Below are 20349 nucleotides of genomic sequence, written 5' to 3'. Positions count from 1 at the left end.
AGGGGCTCCCAAGTGATGGCACTGGTAAAGAATCCACTTGCCAAGGCAGGAGATATAAGAGATGCAGGTTCAATCCCTGGGTCCAGAAGAGCCCCTAGAGGAGGGCATAGCAACCCACTCCAGTGTTCTTGCCTGGAGAATCCCATGGACAGAGGAGACCAGCGGGCTACACTCCATGGGGTAGCAAAGAGTCGGACATGGCTGGAACAGTTTAGCATGAATACATGGAAAGTCAGAAGGAGGTTTTGTTTGCAGTCAGTTATTGGAGCATCCAGTGAGGTAGAAGCCCCTCTCTCTTGACATTGCAGCTCACTTGAAGTTACTCCAACCAGTAACCACAGTTGGCTAAGCAGTGCGTTTGTGTCTCCTGCCAAGCTCATGACCCAGTCTGCCAGGCTTGCATGCAGGATCATGTACAGAGAGTCCCAGGCAGCTTCAGGATCCAATCCATTTCTCATCACTTCTTGGCAGGTCTCGAGGGCAGATCCTTAATAGAAATATCACCTCAGCTCATTAAAGAAGGACTTTGTATTTGGAGGATGAGGTTCAGAAAGGTATTCAAGATTCCAGCTCTCTCCTCTTCATCTGCCATGGCCAATCTGTTGCCTACTTGGCTCCTTCACTGAGTTGCTCAGATTGACCCTTCTTTTTCCATTCTCACTGTCATTTCCTTAGTCAAGATCCTGTTAGTCTCTTCCACTCACTTTCTCCCTGCCTCTCAGCCACCTTCTTTATATTCCTTGGTGGAACTTTCTAAAATACCACTCCAGTCATATCATCCTTGGACTCAAATCCTACAGCCCTCCCACTGCCTTCAGAATAGAGTCCAGTCTCTTCATAGGGTACCTGAGGCCTCCCAAGGGCTGAAGCCTTCCTACCATTTGAACTTTATTCCCACCAGTCTTTCCCATGAGCCTGCTGCTTCAGTCAGCAGATCCATTCAAAGCCTCCTGGGCCTGATTTCTATTTTCCTATGGACCCCAAATACCTATTCCTGTCCTTTGCTCTGTAGACATCCTAGTCAACTTTCTGGACCCATCTCAAACACCACAAGCTACATGAAGCCCTTCCACTCTCCTCAAGCTAGTACTTCTCCCAATCTTTGTCAGCTTGTACTCTTTCCAGGTAGGAATTTGGGGGTGTAGCAGAGTGGCTAGAATAAGGCTGCAGTGGAGCTGGGTTCAAATTTTGTTCTTGCCTATAACCTTGGGCAACTGACTAAACCACTCTCTGAGCCTCAGTTTCCCATCTGTAAAATGAACATGATGCCTGATGCCTACCTTACAGAGCGTCTGTGAAAACTGCATAAATCAATTTATGTAAGGTGCTCAACACAAAACCAGGTGCACTGTGCGTGCATGCAAGAATGTGTGCATGCTCAGTCATGTCCAACTCTTTGTGACCCCACAGACTAACCAGCCAGGCTCCTCTGTCCATGGGGTTTTTCAGGCAAAAGTACTAGAACAGGTTGCCATTTCCTACTACAGGGGATCTTCCTGACTCAGGGATCAAACCCACATCTCCTGCAAGTCCTGAATTGGCAGGTGAATTCTTTACCACTGGCAGGAGGAGAAGGGGACAATAGAGGATGAGATGGCATCACCGACTCAATGGGCATGAGTTTGAGTAAGCTCCAGGAGTTGGTGATGGACAGGGAAGCCTGGCGTGCTGCAGTCCATGGGGTCGCAAAGAGTTAGACACGCCTGAGTGACTGAACTGAACCAAATTGAGCCACCAGCGAAGTCCACCAGGGGCAATATAAGTGTTCAATAAGTGGTAGTAATAGTTGGTTTTGTTTTTTTTTTTTTTTTGCTTATTGTGGAAGGAGTGTGGCCTTACACATGCTGGTAAGCTCTCTCTAATTATAAGTGTCTGGACTGTGAAAATTGTTTTGCTTGCATTTTTTTGTATCCCCTGCACTCAGCTGTGTTTGTGATTAGTGGGGACAGAGAATATGAATTGCTTGAGTATCTCTGGGACCTGAAAGTCTATATTTGAGTCCTGGGTTCACAACTTACCAGCTGTGTAACCTTGGGAAAGTTTTTTAATCTCTCTGGCCTCAATAATGGTACATTTTTCACTGACTGTTTCAAGGGTTAAATGAAGCATTAACAAGGTTCTAGAGGACTACCACAGTGGGTTTCTCAGTCCCTAATATGGAACCTGCATGAACGTTTTTTGAATGAATGAATGACCCCATTGTACCAGGTGTAATGAGGTTTGGGGGTGGGGTTATCAGATACTCAATTAACAGTAGTCTGGCATAGGATTCTGGCATCATCACCTCCCCCTCCTCTTTATTCTTTTATTACTTGGCTCTGGATGGGTAGCCTGGTTTTAACTGGTTTGTGGCATGCAGGTCTTTTTAGTAAATGCCGCTCAAGTCTCTATAGAAGCAGAAAGGGCATAAAAATAAAATAAAATTTGGCCACATTCCCCTGGAGCCCAACTGAGCAAAATTGGCTGGTGGATACAGCAGCATGCGTGACAAGGAGAGGGAAACAGGTGTGCAGGACACTGGATGAGGCTTTATTTACTAGTTAACTAAGAACAATGCTCCAAAGTGCAGCATAGACCGCCAGAAACACCCGCGAAGAGAGCCATTCACCCGTAGAAATAAGAGCAGCCATTTCTAAGAGGCGGGAGCTAGGGCGCCCCCTGCAGTCTCAGAGCGCAGTTGCTGACGGCTCACTTCCTGGAACTGCTAGTGGCCTTCCTTGCCCCCAGGGGCTGGCCCTGCTCTTTTGGTGGCCGCTGAACTGCAGTCAGGCGCAGCCTCAGGAAGCAGCAGCCACCGAGTTCGCATCCCTCAGGATCCAGCATCGCTGAGGGATTTCAGTGGCAGCCTGGGTGGCAGGGCACACAAGGCACACAGAAGGTGCGGGGCACGCAGAGGGTCCGGGGCACACTAGGGGAGTGGGCACAAGAGGGCTGGGAGGGAGTGGAGCACGGGTTACATGGCAACCTGCGGAAGAAAGGCACGTGGCAAGGTTTAGAAAGAAGCCCAGCTCGGCAACAAGTCCTGTCAATTCTGCATCCCCCACTCCCACCTCACTCAACCCCAACCTTTGTGCTTCCCAAGGGCTCCCAGTGGCCACCATCTCCACTGTTTTCCCTAGTATAACCTCATTGTCTTCACCTATGTGAGCCCAACAGCTTCTTAACTGGTCTCCCCAACCCCACTCTTACCTCTCCTAACCATCCAAGCATCCTCAGTTTCTTAGCCAGAGTGATCTTCTAACTTGCCCCTCCCCTGACCAAGGAGAGGGGTGAGGCAGAGGATGAGTTGATTAGATAGCATCACTGATTCAGTGGACATGAGTTTGAGCAAACTCAGAGATAGTGAAGAACAAGGAAACCCAGCATGTTTCAGTTCAGTTCAGTTCAGTCGCTCAGTTGTGTCCAACTCTTTGCAACTCCATGAATCGCAGCACGCAAGGCCTCCCTGTCCATCACCAACTCCCAGAGTTTACTCAAACTCATGTCCATCGAGTCAGTGATGCCATCCAGCCATCTCATCCTCTGTCGTCCCCTTCTCCTCCTGCCCCCAATCCCTCCCAGCATCAGGGTCTTTTCCAATGAGTCAAATCTTCACATGAGTTGGCCAAAGGGATATCAAGGGATATCAAACAGGTCTTAGCGACTGCACAACAATCTCTGCCCAAAACCTAAGTGGCTCAAAGGATATTAAACAGGTCTTAGCGACTGCACAACAATCTCTGCCCAAAACCTAAGTGCCTCTCCCTTGTGCCAGGAGGAAGAGCAGCTTCCTTCAACTCAACTGCCACAGCCACCCTGAAGCTGCCCCTGATCTCTGTCAGATCCCCCCAGGGCACCATATCCCTCCTTCCAGAGTTTTCTGTCATTGTTCTACTGTGGTCTGTCTCCCCACTAGCCAGAGAGATCAGCAGTCCCTATGCCCACCCTGCATACCTAGCATAGAGCTGGACTTGATAAGAGTGTTTTGAATAAGATGAATTCATCAATTGTTAGAGAAGGAATACAAAAGGATGATCTCAGAGACTGACAGGTGTGGGTTCAAAACCAGCAACAACACATTGGACATAGGATGGAGGGTAAATAGCCCAGAGACTGGATAGGCAGCCCAAGGACCACATCCAGTGTGAAGTGTGTTCCATTTGGCCAGCACTGGGCTTTTTTTTTAATTTGTTGAAAATATTTAAAAATCATGAGAATTTAACATTTAAAAGAAAACCAGCTTCCCTTGAATAATGGGAAGATCCAACGATTCTGAATCTTCATCTCACATGGTAGAAATGGCCCTGAAGGGGGGCAGCACCATCCTCGGTGGACAGGATAGAGCTCCCCAGTTCTCCACCATCCCTTGGTGACCCACATCACTCTGGTATGTTCTTAGCCTGGTCTTTGAAAAAGATTTGACTCTGCAACTCTTTGCTCTGGAGGACAGGATTATAAATGATCGAAAAGCAGGGCTGAATGTCTACCTACAGTCATCAGCCCACCTGATTTCCAAGGCCCAGAGATATCCTGCATCCAGACAGCCACCAACCCTGCCAGTTCTACCTGTACCACGGCTGGGAGTGGATGCCTCCACTGCCTGGATTCAGACCCTCCCCATTTCTTGTTACCTAGGCCACACCCACGGCCTCCTGAATGGCTCCCCTGCCTGCCCCTCCTCCTCCTTTCCACTCAGTCCTTTCTGCTGCCATCTTCTTGAAAAGTAGCATGGAGCTCTCACTGGCTTGGTCATTTTCTGAGCATTCACTACACCAGGTACCAGGTACAGGTACATTGTACCCTGAAGCAGATACAGGGAATGAAAATATCTTCTCTTGGGCTTCCCTGGTGATTCAGTAGTAAACAATCCACTGCCAATGCAGGAGACACAGGTTCCATCCCTGACTGGGGGAGATCCCACATGCCTCAGGGCAGCTAAGCCTGTGAGCCACAACTACTGAGCCTGTGCTCTAGGGTCTGGGAGCCACAACAAGAGAAGCCACTGCAATGAGAAGCCATGCATATTGCAACTAGAGAGTCACCCCCGCTCACCACAGAGAAAAGCCTCCACAGCAACAAAGACCCAGCACAGTCAAAAATAACTAAATAAAAATAAGCATTCAAAAATAAGTAAATTTTTTTTCTCTTGTCTTTGAGTTCAAGGGAGTTAGTCAGTTAAGCAAATCATCATTTCCTCCTCAAAAAAGTAAGCCCTCCCAACTGTCTATTAAATAAAATCCTCCCTCCCCAGCATGGACATTAGTGGTTCTCCATCAAATGAGGCCCAACTGACCTTTCCTGTCCTTCCTCCCACCACAGCTTATCACATGAAGTTACATCACCCTCTCAAGTGTCAAAGACATCCCCCACACACACCCGTATGATCTCCAGTGGCCTGTCTGTCTCCCTGGAGATGGAAACGACTGGAGATGGATGTTCTGTCATCATCCATCTCAGTTCCCCTGTGCCACCTGGCACATGTGGACACTTGGAAGGAGTTTGTCAGCTTGGAGCAGAATGGTCCCAATGGGCCAGGGGTGGGATGGCACCATGAATACCTGCCTGATGTCTTCAGATCATGCCAGCATCCTAATCACTTCTTAATCATGGCTCTATCTTATGGGCAATTACTTCCTATAACCTCTCCCAAACCTCACATATGCCACGTACTTGCAGTCCTCGCTCTCCAGCAGTCCCCGGTACGTGTTGATCTCCGCCTCCAGCCGGGCCCGCACGTCCAGCAGCACCCGGTACTCCTGATTCTGCCGCTCCAGGTCACAGCGGATCTCCGCCAGTTGGGACTCTACATTGGTGACCAGGCCCTGCATCTGGGCCAGCTGGGAGCCGTAACGGGCCTCTGTCTCTGCCAGAGTGTTCTCCAGGGAGTCTCTCTAAGGCAAAGGGAAAAACAAAATAACTAATAAGAATAGGTCTATTTTCCATGGCCTGGCTCAAAAAGAACCAAGAAGCAGTCACTGTGGAAGACAGTATAGAAGTTTCTCAAAAAACTAAAATGAGAACTACCATATGGCCCAGCAGTTTCACTCCTGGGTACATATCTGAAGAAAACAAAAACACTAATTCAGAAAGATGCATGAACCCCAGTGTTTACAGCAGCATTACATACAATAGCCAAGACACAGAAGTAACCTAAGTGTCCATCAACAGATGAATGGATAGAGAAGATGTGGAACATATACACAATGGAATACTACTCACCCATAAAAAATAATAAAATAATGCCATCTGCAGCACCATAGATGGACTTGGAGAGCATTAGGCTAAGTCATATGTCAGATACGTATGATTTCACTTATGCCTGCATGCAAAGTTACTTCACTCTTGTCTGACCCCTTGTGATCCCATGGACTGTAGCTCTGCAGGCTCCTCTGTCCATGGGATTCTCCAGGCAAGAATACTGAAGTGGGTTGCCATGCCCTCCTCTAGGGGATCTTCCCAACCCAGGGATCCAAACCACATCTCTTATGTCTCCTGCATTGGCGGGTAGGTTCTTTACCACTAGCACCACCTGGAAAGCCCATGATATCTCTTATATGTGGAATCTGAAAAATACAATAAGCTAGTGAATAAAACAAAAGTGAAGAGGAATCACAGATATAGACAGCAAACTAGTGGTTACCAGTGGGGAGAGGAAAAAAAGTGAGAGGCAATACAAGGGTTGGGGATAAAAGGATTATTATAGGATTATATGAAATCATGTGTGGGAAACTACGGAAAATTGAAAAGCACTATAGTATTTAAAGAAACTTCTATTCAATTAAAAATAAAGAGCCAGGGAGAAACTGGGCAGGGACATTCTGTAGAACTGACGAAACTGAAACCCAGAAAGGTCAAGTGACTTGTTCAAGGTTAAACAGCTGGTTATAGACCAGGATTTGAACCCACATTCATGTGATCCTAAATTCCATATTCCTTCTTCAACCTTAGGCTTCAGGCCTTAGATCTGAGGTTCACCAGGCTCCTCCCCTACAAGTATCACTGAAATCAGTGGTCTTCAACCCTGGCTGCACATTAGAGTCACATGGGAGCCTCTAAAAACCACCCAGGCCCAGGCCCCACCTCCAGAGACTCTGATTAAATTTATCTGGGGAGGAACTTGGGCAGGGAGCACTTTTAAAACTCTATAGATAAGGGTGAAAATCATGGGTTTGGAAGAGCAGGCTAAGCAGAGGTCAAGCCTTCTTGGGGAGAGTAGTTGACAGTGGTTGCTTAGCCCACATCAGATTTGAACCATGGCCCATTTATCTCTGAGCTGGGTCTTGGGAGAAACTTTCCTCCAGGAGAGGTCAGCTGGGCAAGCAGCAGTGGTGGCTGAATCTGGACCTCCCCCCCATCCTCCCCTCCTCCTGCTCCTCCCCCTCCTCCTTCCTGGAAGCCTGCACCCACTTTCCATGCTGCCTGGCATCCAGAGCTGGGGGAGAGGAGCCCATCAGCACACTCACCAGGCTGAGCTGGGTCTGCAGCTCTATCTCCAGCGTGTTGACCGTTCGTCTCAAATCAATGATATCTGACTGGTAGCTCTGAAGCTGCTCAGAGCTCGTGACCACCTGCTGGTTAAGCTCTTCCATCTGCAATGGGGGAGACAGGAGAAGGCTGGGAGTGCCTCTCGGGGACCCTGGGGAGACCAGCCCCCCTGCGAGAGACCCACCTGCCTGGTGAACCATTCCTCCACATCCCTGCGATTGGTCTCCACCAGAGCCTCATACCGACATCGCATCTCTTCCAGCACTGTGTTCAAGTCCACTGGGGACACAGTATCAACCTCAATGTTAAGGCGGTCCCCAAGCTGGCATCGGAGAGCACCAACTTCCTGAAAAGAAGCAAGAGCACCAGACAAATGTGAAGTCACGTGATCCTGGCTCACCTACCCAGGGAGATACGAGAAGATGAAGCAAAGGATGCTAAAGATCTCCACATGAGAGGGGCCCTGTAGGGACTGCAGCCACCCTGCAGCATCCCAAGGGTCTTTCAGCTCCACCTGGACCTCCCTGTGATGGGAGAGGCTTCCTGTTGCCTTGGCAGAAGCGGAGAGCAGCATCAGGGTTTGCTTGATCCATTTGGACTAAAATGGGACAGCTGTGCCCTGTCTCCCATGCCACCATCCCAGCCTGCATTTGCCTGGGAAGGAGAGCAGCAGGAGCCTGGCTTTACTTGGTTCAAGGCCCCAGTTACAGCAGGCGCCTCCTGGGCTTGGCAGCCAAGGAGAGAAAGTTGTCGCAGAGGCTGCCAAGACTCGGTGATAGCTCCTCATTAGTGGCCTCTTGGGGCAGCTCCCAGTTCTCTGATTTAGATGGGGTGAGTCAGGTGCCTTCAGGCATTCAGTAAGTATGTGGTAACTGATGGTTACTTTTCACTTCAGCCTAGGAAACCCAGCCAGGATTCAGAGACACTTGTGCTTTCAAATCCCAAGTCAAGAGTTTGAGTGTCAACCCAGGGAACGAGGGAAGAAACACCTGAACTCAGGTGAGCTTTGCAGCACACAGGTGCCCGGGGTGGAGGGGTTTCACACCAAGGACCTACAGTAGATGAGGAAAAGTCAGAAAGCAGAGGGTCGACCAATGCCTTCTGGATGAAGTATATTATGTACAGATGAAAGGAAGAAGAACGATGGGGGGAGAGAAAACAGAAGAAAACCACTGCCTCTCCCTTAGAAGAGGTGGGGGCCGCCTCACAATCCAGCCTCGCAGAGTTGGACAGCCATTTCGTGTCAGTTCTGGAAAATAACCCCTCCCCATCCCTACTGGGTCACTCTACTCCCGGTATGCGGTTCTCGTGAGAAAACAAGCCACCACAAGCCCTTGGCAATCACACAAGTCCAAGAAATGCAGAAGGGAGGGTTGTTAGCATTTCTGAGCACCAACCAAGGGACAGGTGACTGAGAACCTGTGCGTTAGAAGTCACTTCAATCATGTCCGACTCTGCAACGCTCTGAACTATAGCGCACCAGGCTTCTCTGTCCATAGAACTCTCCAGGCAAGAACACTGGAGTGATTTGCCAAGTACTCCTCCAGGGAATCTTCCCGACCCGGAGATCAAACCTGCATCTCCTGGGTCTCCTGCATCAGCAGGCTGATTCTTTACCACTAGTGCCACCTGGGAAGCCCTTAAGACCCGTAACCTCACGGAATTCTCACAGTAGCCTTGTTGATAGAGTCAGCCCCATTTTACAGATGAGGACGCTCAGAAAGTTTTAATAAATTGGGCAAAGTCACAAATACAATCTGTGGCCAGCCTGGGAATTTCAACCAATGTCTAGCCAACCCCAAGCCCCAGGTTCCCCCCACTGGGCTCCCCAAGGCCACCTTGGTTGGACTTCAAGCCTCACCTCCTCATGGTTCTTCTTGAGACACATCAGCTCCTCCTTCAGGGACTCAACCTGCATCTCCAGGTCGGCCTTGCACAGGGTCAGCTCGTCCAGGATCCGGCGCAGGCCATTGGTGTCGGCCTCCACCAGCTGTCGCAAACCCAGCTCCGTTTCATACCTGTGTAAGAATATGGTCAGCCACTGAGGGCTGAAACTGAATATCGGACCCAGGGACAACCTGGAGCCGCTGGCACTTTTCCAACTGTCTATGAAAATAACAGAATACTGTCCGCAAGCACATGCCAGGAGAGAGGGTTCTCCCCCCACCCCACACCCCACCCCATCCCCTGGGCCAAACTCACTTGCTCCTAAAGTCATCTGCTGCCAGCTTGGTGTTGTCAATTTGCACGACTATCCTGGCATTCTCTGCCTTTGAGTACAGAATCTGGGGCCACAGCACACAGAGGGGATCAGTCCAGGACAAGAAGAAGCAAACAGAACCCAAGTGAGTCCTACAGCCACCCCTGCCAAAACCCCTGGAACTCTGGGGGATAGTCATTGAATCTAAATGCCTTGTTTTGGAGGCAATGAGCACCATGGAAGGATAGACTTTATTAGACATGATGTTAGAAGGGTCCTTAACAAGTCTTCACATTTACTGAAAACTCACCACATATCAAGGGCTATGCTAAGCACTTTACCTGTATTTGCCATAGAATCTTCTAGACATAAGGACCCTTATTATTCCCATTTTCCAGATGAGGAACCGAGGCCCAGGGAAGGGACCTCCTAGAGTCAGGTAATGAAGTGATGACAGAACTGAGACTAGATCCCAAGCCTCTTTCCACATGAACGACTCTGGCTGAGCCCTCGAATTATGAGAAAATGCTGCACCCTAGGGAAGTTTCTTTTCCCTGAAGGTAGCTAAAGAAATTAATGAGATTCAAATCTGGATCTCTGCTCTTCCGGTCGCCCTCCCAGGGAGTCTGTTCACCACTTGCCCTTACCTTCTGCTGAAGCTCCTCAATGGTCTTGAAACAACACAGGTAGTTAGGACCCACGGTGGGCTCTTGAAAGTCAAAGGCCTCTTGGAGTCGTCTCTCCAGCTCCACATTCTCCCGCTCCAGCTGCCTCACCCTCTCCAGGTAGGCAGCCAGGCGGTTGTTCAGGAACTGCAGGGTCTCCTTCTCATTGCTATTGAAGACACTTTCACAGTACAAACTGCAGGAACCCATGGAGCTGAAGATGCTGCTGGTTGGGTGGTAGGTGGTAGACACAGAGAGAAAAGGTACACACGTCCCAGGCTGGCAGATGTAACCCAGACACCGCTCTGGCCAGCAGCTCATGCAGCTGGACCCAAAAGAGGAGGATCAGGGTCAGCTCTTGATGGGGGCTGGGGAGCAGTCAGATGGCGTGTCGGAAAGGCTGCAGCTACCTGAATTGCAATGTGGTCTGCCAATCGCATTCTGCTCGAGCCTTTTTATACTCATGGAGTGAGGGGCCGTTTGCTACCAAATCATTGTGGAGGGGTGTTGATGTTTAGACTCAATCCCAGAGGAAGCTGCTAATTAATTTGTAATTTGGTTTCCAATAAGGAGTTCCTTTCCTCATAAAAGAGGCCAAGCTTGTCATTTGGCTAACGCGGGACTCTGGTCTTCTGTCATTGATCAGGGGAGAGAGCTCCAGGATACATCTTCAAAGGACCAGCTCCAGGCCCAGGCCCTCATTTCCAGGCCAGGGCTGCCAGGCCTGACCCTGGGCTGCCAATGACCTTGTCCCCTGCACCCCTACCTTCTCCAGCCCAGAGACAGGCCACAGTTCTGGGGCAGAGGCGCCTGCTTTTAATGAGAGCATCCTTTGTGGGAAGAGGAAGCCTGGCCCCTTAAGGAGGAAATGTGTGGGTGACAGAAGCTGCATGGATCCTGGCAGTGATATAAACCCAGGGAGGAAGGAAAAACAGCCTCTGAGTCTCATTCATGAGCATCATCTTCCTCCCAGGGGAAGAAAAAAATGAGAGGAGAGAACAAACTCAGCACAGGGACATCATTTCAGCAGGATGCTACTGAGGAAGAAAGAGGTGAGAACCCTACTCTTGGGAAAGGAGGTCAATGTCATGAGTACCTCTGTGAGCAGAAGCTCAATTTAGACAATCTCTGGATCCTCCTCTTCACTTATCACTGCTCCACATACAGAGAGCTCGATTACTGTTAGTTGAAAGGACTGAAACAGGTTCTGCTCTCACTTTCTGCAAAAACTGGGCAGGTGGAGGGGGTGGTTTACTTTGGGACCTCAGAGACCAGAGGCAGAGTGAATCCGCTCTCTCAAGATGTGACACTGAAGCACTGGGATGAGTGAAGCCAGGAGACCAGGAGCAGGTGTCTCTGATTCTAGAAGTCCTTGAGCACTTCCCAAGAAAGCAAGCTAAGGAGAGACCAGTGGTTTTTAGGCCTGAGTGCAAAATTCCTGGGCTCACACACTTTGTGTTTAATATGCATGTGTTATGTAGTCACTTCTTATTCATGCACCTTCTCAATATAATATTGAAGTATAAGTATTTGTCTTATTTTTCATGTATTTCTAGAAGAGTTGATGAAGGGGCAGGAAAGGGAAAATGCCACCCAGCCCTATTCCCTGAAATGTGCTGCTTAAGAAAAGTCGAGATAGAGATCTAACTCACTGTGTGACCTTGGGAAAGTCACTCTACCTCTCTGGGCTTCAGTTCCCTTCAGCAAATTGAAAGAATTAGATTAAATCATTCCTCAGTTTGATTTTTTTGCAGCAACCAGAAATTCTAGTTGAAGAAGACAGAAGTAAAGGTGATAAAAATACCAACTACATGGAATGAGACACATCAGACAAGCCTTCAAAATCATCACCAGTGCTTATGCAATATGTGCAAGTACCAGGTACTGTGCTGGATGTTTGGCATCAAATTTTCCACGTAATCCTCACCCCCAGGACTTCCGTGGTGGTCCACTGGTTAATAGTTCACCTTCCAATGTGGAGACACATCCCTGGTCAATTCTGGTTCAATTCCTGGTCAGGGAGCTAAAATCTCACATGCCTTGCAGCCAAAACACCAAAAACTGTAAATATAGTTTTTAAAAAACACTAACATAAAACAGAAGCAATATTGTAATAAATTCAATAATGTCTTTAAAAACGGTCCACATCAAAAAAAATCTTTTAAAAAATCCTCATTCCCAAAATATAAGATATAGTTGTATCCTGAAGATATTGCAGGTTTAGTTTCAGACCTCAGCAATCAAGTCAATATTGCAATAAAGCAACTCACATGAATTTTTAAGTTTTCTGCTATTGTTTAGCCACCAAGTTGTGTCCAACTCTACCAGGCTTCCTTGTCCATGGGATTTCCCAGGAAAAAATACTGAAGTGGATTGCCATTTGTTTCTCCATGGGAATCTTCCCAACCCAGGGATTGAACCCCATCTCTTGCATTGCAGGTGGATTCTTCACCACTGAGCCACCAGGGAAGTCCTTAGGTTTTCTAGTGCATGGAAACATTACGTTTATACCATACTGTTGTCTATTAAGTGTCAATAGCATTATGTCTTTTTACAATTGTATATACCTTAAGTAAGAAATACTTTCTCATTAAACTATCATCTGAGACTCCAAAGAGTCATAATGGTGACATCAAAAATCACTGATCACAGATCACCATCATAAATATAAAAATCCTGAAAACGTTTATAAGAATTACGAAAATGTGACACAGAAATGCACAGTGAGCAGATGCTATTAGAAACATGGCACTGATAGACTAGCCAGATGCAGGGTTGCCACAAACCTTCAATTTGTTTTTTAAAAAAAAAAACAGTGTCTGTGAAGCACAATGAAGCCAAACACAAGAAAATGAGGTCAGGGACTTCCCTGGTAGTCCAGTGGTTAAGACTTTGCTTCCATTGCATGGGGTGCAGGTTCAATCCCTGGTCAGAGAGCTGAAATCCCACATGCCTCAAGGCTAAAAAATCAAAATATAAAATAGAAGCAATGTTGTAACAAATTCAATAAAGTCTTTAAAAATGGTCCACATCAAAAATTCTTTTAAAAAAAAAATAAGAGAGAAAAGAAAGAAAATGAGGTCCACCTGTATTATTGTAATAATGTGTAATGGTAGTTCTCAAAGGGTGACCTCCAGACTAGCAGCATCAGCCTCACTCAGGAACAGGTTAATGACGCAATTTCTCAGGTCCCTTCCAGACCAGCTGAATTGGAAATTCTGAGAATGGGATCCAGTCATCCATGTTTAACAATCCTCCAGGTGATAGGAACATCACCTGATGAGTGATAGGAACATGAATATCTCTAACTTTGTTAAGTATAATTTCCATTTTATTGTTTCTTCAGAGAACAGTATTTCTTCAGTCTTTAAAGGCTTAGCTTAGCTCCACAGGTCTAAAGGGAGTGGAGGTGTTTGGTCCTTCCAGGTTTCACAAGAAATGATTCCTGACTACCTTGGTGTGAATGGCGCAACTGACAAGGTAGTGTAATTACACATCCAGTTTGGGAAGCACATAGATGTTAAAAATGGTCACTTCAGAAATGTCCCTGCCAGTACTATGTTTGGAGCTTCCCAGGTGGTGCTAAAGAACCCACCTGCCAATGCAGAAGACATAAGAGATGTGGTTTCGATCCCTGGGTCGGGAAGATCCCCTGGAGGAGCATATGGCAACCCACTCCAGTATTCTTGCCTGGAGAATCCCATGGACAGAAGAGCCTAGCAGGCTACAGTCCATTGGGTTGTAGAGTCAGACACGGCTGCAGTGACTTAGCATGTACACACAGCATTAGGTGGACTCTACTGGGTACTCTTAAAGGCTGAGGGAGTCTCAGGGTCACCTGTCAGATCCTTCATCGAATTGTTCTCCACCTCTGGCATTGTCACAACTGATGTCTCTTGACATCACTGAAGTTCCTTAGTGGTGCTCTTCACATCTTATGAAGAGCATGTGGCTATTTGGGGACAACTTTTCTTCCTTTCTGTCTCAAAGAGTTTAGCCTTCATCTTTCTCCATTTCTGACTGGGATTGGCAGAGCTTGCAATTTGCCTGGTCTGTTGAAGAAAGACATTCTGGGCACAAATGAGTCTTTGGTCCAAGGGACTGAGAGCCCCCACTTCCATGTGGAAATGCCTTGGGACCCAAAGGTGCCATGTACCTCATCAGAGGTCAAGAGATGATGAGTCTCTTAGGAACAAGACTCTGAACTGTGGGAGAAAGTCACAATGGCAGGCTCACTCCCCCGTCTCCTGCTTTGGATGAGCTGTGGGGTTTGGTTTGGTTTTTTGTTTATTTATTTATTTGGCTATACCAGATGTTAGTTGTGGCACTCAGGATCTCTGATCTTTGTTGCAGCATGCGGAAAGTGGAATCTAGATCCCTGACCAGGGATCGAACCCAGACTCCCTGCATTGGAAGCACAGGGTCTTAGCCACTGGACCACCAGGGAAGTCCCAAGGCTGTGGGGTTTTAAGAGAGGTACTGAACTGGAAGGGATGTGTGAAGGATTGAAGATACCACATTTCTAAAAGCTTGGGACTTTAATGGAGTCCCCCGGGTGTGAGATTCCATATTGCTGCTCTTATAAGAACCACAGGCATGAGGCTAATGAATTGGCCTAAAATGTTTCACATTATACTGATCTCAGTGTTAACCATCTTCCCCTAGAACCCCAAGTCGACCATGTATACTAAGGGGGTAGGAGGGGCTTGTAACACATGTCACCACAGTAGAACCTTGGAGAGAAAGTTTTAGTCACTCAGTGGCGCCTGACTCTTCAGGATCCCATGGACTGCAACCCACCAGGCACCTCTATCCATGGGATTTTCCAGGCAAGAACACTGGAGTGGTTTGCCATTTCCTTCTCCAGGGGATTTTCCTGACTCAGGGATCAAACCTGGGTCTCCTGCACTGCAGGCAGACTCTTTGCCAACTGAGCTACCAGAGAAGCCCTTGGAGAAGGGTCTTAAACAGGAAAGTTGAGTTAAACATCCCACTGTAGACCCCTACCCACCCCAAAGAGGGACATAAGGACCCTGTCATCGCCAGGGTCATACATGGCCAACCTCCCCCATTCATCTGCCTAAGAGTCACCCCTCTTCACCCAGCAGAGACCCAAATCAACAATATCAGAACAGAGCTGGTTAGGCATTGAGAACCAGAGCAAATGTGCTTTATTGTTCGTACGATAGAAGCCCTGTGCTGCATTTCAGACACCACCGAAACAGCGCCTGATAGGAAAACCTAACCTAGGAGGCAGCCTGAGAACAGAGGCTCTGGTCCCCATCAAAGTAATGAGGAGCTGAGGCCTTAGAGGTCTTATTGCCACTAAGGCCTCCGACCTTAGTAGCAGGCTTTGAGAAAGATAACGTGTGTAATTGTCTGGGCCTGGGCTAGGCACAAAGTTACAGGGGATTGGGCTTTAGGGTTATGGTTGAACTGAGGCCAAGTCCAAGCCCTGGATACAGTGGCCTTGGCTTTCTGGACTAGTCACTCTCAGAACCGGCTTCCTGGGCAAGGCACACAGATGGGGCGGGGGCTACAGGTGGTTCGGGCTGTGCCAGGCCCACAGGGTGCCGCAGGAAGACAGGGGAGGCAAGACTTAGAGGGCGAGTGGTCCGGGGCACACGGGTTACAAGGGAGCCTAGGAGAAAAAAAGAAAGTCAGATCACTATGATTTTCCAATTGCTGTTTTTCAATAACCCAGAGCCCCTTAAAAATCCCTCCAGTCCTGGGGCTCAGGGATTTTGCACATGAGCCACCTGTTCTCCTTGCTGGGCCCTGCAATTAACCTTTCTCTGCTCCTGACTCTGATGTTTTGCCTTGAACTTGCATTCAATCACACTTGTCAAAGAAAGAAGCAATTATAATGCATCATGTAGTTCAGCTATGAAAAATACAATGATGTCATAATGAATGATGAAAACTCTAAATATTGAATTAACGAAAATGAAATATATAAGAATAATAAATTACATTCAAGAATTAATTTAATAATTTTTTTAAGTTAATGGATGAAGAAGAAAAATAGTCTTCTAATCCTGCCCCCTCATTTTACCAATGAGGAAACAGAGGCCCAGAAAGAAAAGGACATTGTCAAGGTCACATGTTGCCTATATAACAAGACCTAAACCAAAACCCAGGGCCACTGAATTCAAATGCCCAGCTCTTCCCAGGCCACCATGCTGTCTCTCCAAGGCTTCATAGACGAGAGAGCATGCAGGGTACTCACTTGCAGTCCTCGCTGTCCAGCAGCCCCCGGTACGTGTTGATCTCACACTCCAGTCGGGCCCGGACATCCAGCAGCACCTGGTACTCCTGGTTCTGCCGCTCCAGGTCACAGCGGATCTCCGCCAGCTGCGACTCCACGTTGCCAATCAGGCCCTGCATCTGGGCCAGCTGGGAGCTGTAGCGGGCCTCCGTCTCCGCCAGGGTGGATTCCAAAGCATCTCTCTGTGAGGGTAAGGATTGTGTAGGAAGGAAGAATCACTTCAAGCCTGGATGAGCCACAATCAGATATCTCATCTGAGATGAGTCAATTAGCCCTTTAGCTTCCTGATCTAGAGAGGAGCTCCCCTATTAATGATATCTCTGAGTCACTGATAATTACTCAGAATGAATCTGTTCTCACAAATACAGGAGATGCTGCCAGGACAGGCCGGGTGTTACTGGTTACTTGTCTTTTACCCCTGGGACCTTGGAGGGAGTTGGGCCCTCCTTCCTCTTCCCTGCATAGAAAAATCCCTGACACTCAATAACTTGACCCTCTGGAACCTGCCCATGTGGTCAGAGCATGGAGGCTAGGGTGGGCGGGCCCCTGCACTGCGAGGCTAGGTCCAGCCACAGCCCCCAGCCAGCCTCAGGCTCACCATGCTGTGCTGGGCCTGCAGCTCAATCTCCAGGGCATTGACCGTACGTCTCAGCTCAATGATCTCCGCCTGGTAGGACTGCAGCTGCTCTGAGCTGGACACCACCTGCTGGTTCAGTTCCTCAGTCTGAAACACACACACATGGGACCCAGTCAGAAATACCGGGGACTCGGCTTCAGAAGTCGACAGAAGCCACTTAGAATCATGAGCCAAGAAGGACTGCCCAGATCACCCAGTCCACCCCATTCATCTCACCCTTGAGATCACTGTCGCCTTCAGGACAGCAATGTGCCCAAGGTGCACAGCGAGGTTGAAACAGGGCGGGGACTCAAACTCAGGTTTTTGATTCAGAGCCTCAAGGTCACTTCTGTGACCTACCATGTGTCTCTACTGCACTGATGGTTTCCAGGTACCCACCTGGGTGTTGAACCAGTCCTCAGCCTCCCGGCGGTTATTTTCCACCAGGGTCTCATACTGGCACCTCATCTCATTCAGAACACGGTTCAGGTCAACGGGCGGGGCAGCGTCCACCTCGACGTTGAGTCGATCACCAAGCTGGCAGCGCAGTGAGTTCACTTCCTGTGGCACAGACCAGGGTCAGCACTAACTTTCCCAGATGGATGCCTTCCCCCATGCCTACCTGCTCCCCATGTTCACTTGCTCCCCATGCTCACCTACCCCCCAACCTCACCTTCTCTTCTAGTTTCACCTGTTCCTCATGCTCACCTGCCCCCCATGCTCTTCCATTCTCCATGCTTACCTGTCCCCCAGCCTCACCTTCTCCCCCAGCTTCACCTTCTCCCCCAGCTTCAACTATTCCCCAGGCCTACCCTGGCTCCCCATGCTCACCTCTTCATGGTTCTTCTTGAGGCAGAGCAGCTCCTCCTTCAGGGACTCCACCTGGGCCTCCAGGTCGGCCTTGCACAGGGTCAGATCATCCAGGATCCTACGCAGGCCATTCATGTCCGACTCCACCAGCTGCCGCATGGATACCTCGGTCTCATACCTGGCAGGCACACAGCAGGGCACCTGAAACTGTTTTTTCTTTCTATATCTATGTCAGATCCCACCCCAGACTGGCCTGGCACTGTTTCCTACCTTATGCCTCAGTGATTCAGGGTAACCCAAACCCTGAGTCTGGACACCACCCACGTCCAGCTGTACCAGCCCCAACCAAAAGGCGAACAGGGCAACTCACTTTGTCCTGAAGTCATCTGCAGCCAGCTTGGCATTGTCAATCTGCACTACCAGCCTGGCGTTCTCAGACTTGGTGCACAGGGTCTGGGGAAATAAAGAAGTGACTTCAGGGAAAGAAAAGGCATTCTGCTGGCAGGAGTTCCCCATTCTGCTGCCCGATTCAGCTGGCATGGATTGCCTTTGGAGGGAGAGGGTCACCCCATCACTGGGCTCTTGGCAGCTGAGGCTCCATGAAGCTTATGGGCATGCTGTAGGGATCAGAGCGGGAAACCCTAAGGTCCCTAGCAACGCAGGTCATCTCAGACCTGTAACCTGAGTTAGAGACAGGGAAATGCTGCAGGGAAGACCTGACATGGTGGCTTCTTCCTGTCTTCCTGTCTCCCAGGACTGGAGGGTGCTCTCAGCAGGTCATTAGCAAGAACACACTCTATGATTCCCTGGACACAAATGTTCCCTTTCAAGAGTTGACTAGGACTTTCTGGGGATGTGGGCTGGGTAAGAAGGAAACTTCTGACAGGCTCTCCCAGAGTTAGGTATAGGAAACCTGGTCTGCACCAAACACTTCAAACCCAATCCCCTCCCCTTAGAAAAGGAAGAAGAAAATAAAGTCAAATCCAGAGTGGTGGCTTGTGGTATTACATTAAAGGTCTCACAACCAGTTAGTTCGTAGAGTTTGTACTCAAGCTCTGACTCCACTAACCACCCCCTGGATCACCTTGAGTAAGTCAGTTAACCAGCCTGAGTCTCAGTGTTCTCATCTGTAAAATGGTCAAATGATACCGCCTTGGGAGGAGCCAAGGAGGGCGCAGATGCGACCAAGCTTTGTGACCTCTGAAGTGTTACCAGGCTAGTGCTGGTGGCCCCAGGCTCCGTCTCAGACCCACTAACCTTCTTCTGGAGCTCCTCAATGGTCTGGAAGTAGGACTGGTAGTCGGGGCACAGGTAGGGTACCTGCCGCTCACACCACTCGCGGATGCGGCTCTCCAGCTCCGCGTTCTCCCGCTCCAGCTGCCGCACCTTCTCCAGGTAGCTGGCCAGCCGGTCGTTCAGGAACTGCATGGTTTCCTTCTCATTGCCGGTAAGAATGCCCTCGCCGAACCAGCCCCCGGCCAGGCTGTAGCTGGTAGCAAAGCCTCCGGAGGGGAGGCAGAGAGCAGGGAGGCAGCTGGCGGCCCTGCAGCTGCTCTTGCCCAGCCCGACTGAACAGGCAGAGAAACTCCGGGGCCCCCGGGAGAAGCCGGGGAGCTTGCAAGAGCTGCTGGAGAACATTGTGGACGCGCGAGCCGAGCCCCCGCCGGCCCCTCCGGGGACCTTGAGAGACCCCGACGAGAAGCTGGCCTTGAGGCATTTGGAAGCCATGACTTGGACAGCACACGTGATGGAGCTTCGAGCCCAGAGACCCCCCAATACAGAGAAGCAGCTCCTTATCCCTGGGTTTATATCTCCACCCCAGTGGGCGTTGTTCTTTACAAAGTGTTTTCTCCTTGTTAAAGTTAATACCACTTTCCATCAGAACCCCTCATTAACCTATTTAGCTTCCCATGAACATTTCCCGGCCTCGTAAAAAAAAAGAGCCCCGTTGGACCGGGGGCTACGTCAAGATTCATCTCCAGCTCCCCATGTCCCCCGGAGGACCAAGTCTTCATCTGTTCTTCAAAGGAGCCTGTCATCAGCATCCAGAGGTGTGGGAGTCCAGCCGCCGTCTCAACTTTCTCCAGCAGCGGCTCCTTTGATGAGCCCTAGGGCATAGAGGAGGCCTTGGGCTGGCTCCTGGGAGACAGACAAGCAAGCCAGATGGTTGCAGAAAGACGGGGGCCTAGCCCCTAGAGAGACACAGAAGGCTCTAGAAGGGGCTGGGAAATATGGCTCTGGTGACCAACTCCCTCAGTTTCTCCAGGATTATTCTGTTTTCTATGATAAAGTCCCATGTCCCAGGAACCCCTTAATCCTGGACAAA

The 20349-nt window shown here is 49.2% G+C and overlaps 2 protein-coding genes across 2 annotated transcripts; both read right to left on the bottom strand.

Moving 5' to 3' along the window:
• Positions 1-2835: 2835 nt before the first annotated feature.
• On the bottom strand, positions 2836-10650 carry KRT32 (keratin 32). The gene is made up of 7 exons (XM_065908895.1): positions 10312-10650; positions 9667-9749; positions 9326-9482; positions 7649-7810; positions 7443-7568; positions 5650-5870; positions 2836-2965 (listed from the first exon to the last, which is right to left on the bottom strand). Exons 1-7 carry the CDS (start codon positions 10648-10650, stop codon positions 2836-2838), a joined length of 1218 nt encoding a protein of 405 aa, XP_065764967.1.
• Positions 10651-15822: 5172 nt separating this feature from the next.
• KRT35 (keratin 35) lies at positions 15823-19751 on the bottom strand. Its single transcript, XM_065908723.1, has 7 exons — positions 19281-19751; positions 18394-18476; positions 18045-18201; positions 17613-17774; positions 17196-17321; positions 16559-16779; positions 15823-15970 (listed from the first exon to the last, which is right to left on the bottom strand). Exons 1-7 carry the CDS (start codon positions 19749-19751, stop codon positions 15823-15825), a joined length of 1368 nt encoding a protein of 455 aa, XP_065764795.1.
• Between the last annotated feature and the right edge of the window lie 598 nt (positions 19752-20349).

This window comes from Muntiacus reevesi, chromosome 18, assembly GCF_963930625.1.
Source record: "Muntiacus reevesi chromosome 18, mMunRee1.1, whole genome shotgun sequence".
Classification (NCBI taxonomy): Eukaryota; Metazoa; Chordata; class Mammalia; order Artiodactyla; family Cervidae; genus Muntiacus; species Muntiacus reevesi.
This window is presented reverse-complemented; position numbering and strand designations above follow the sequence as displayed.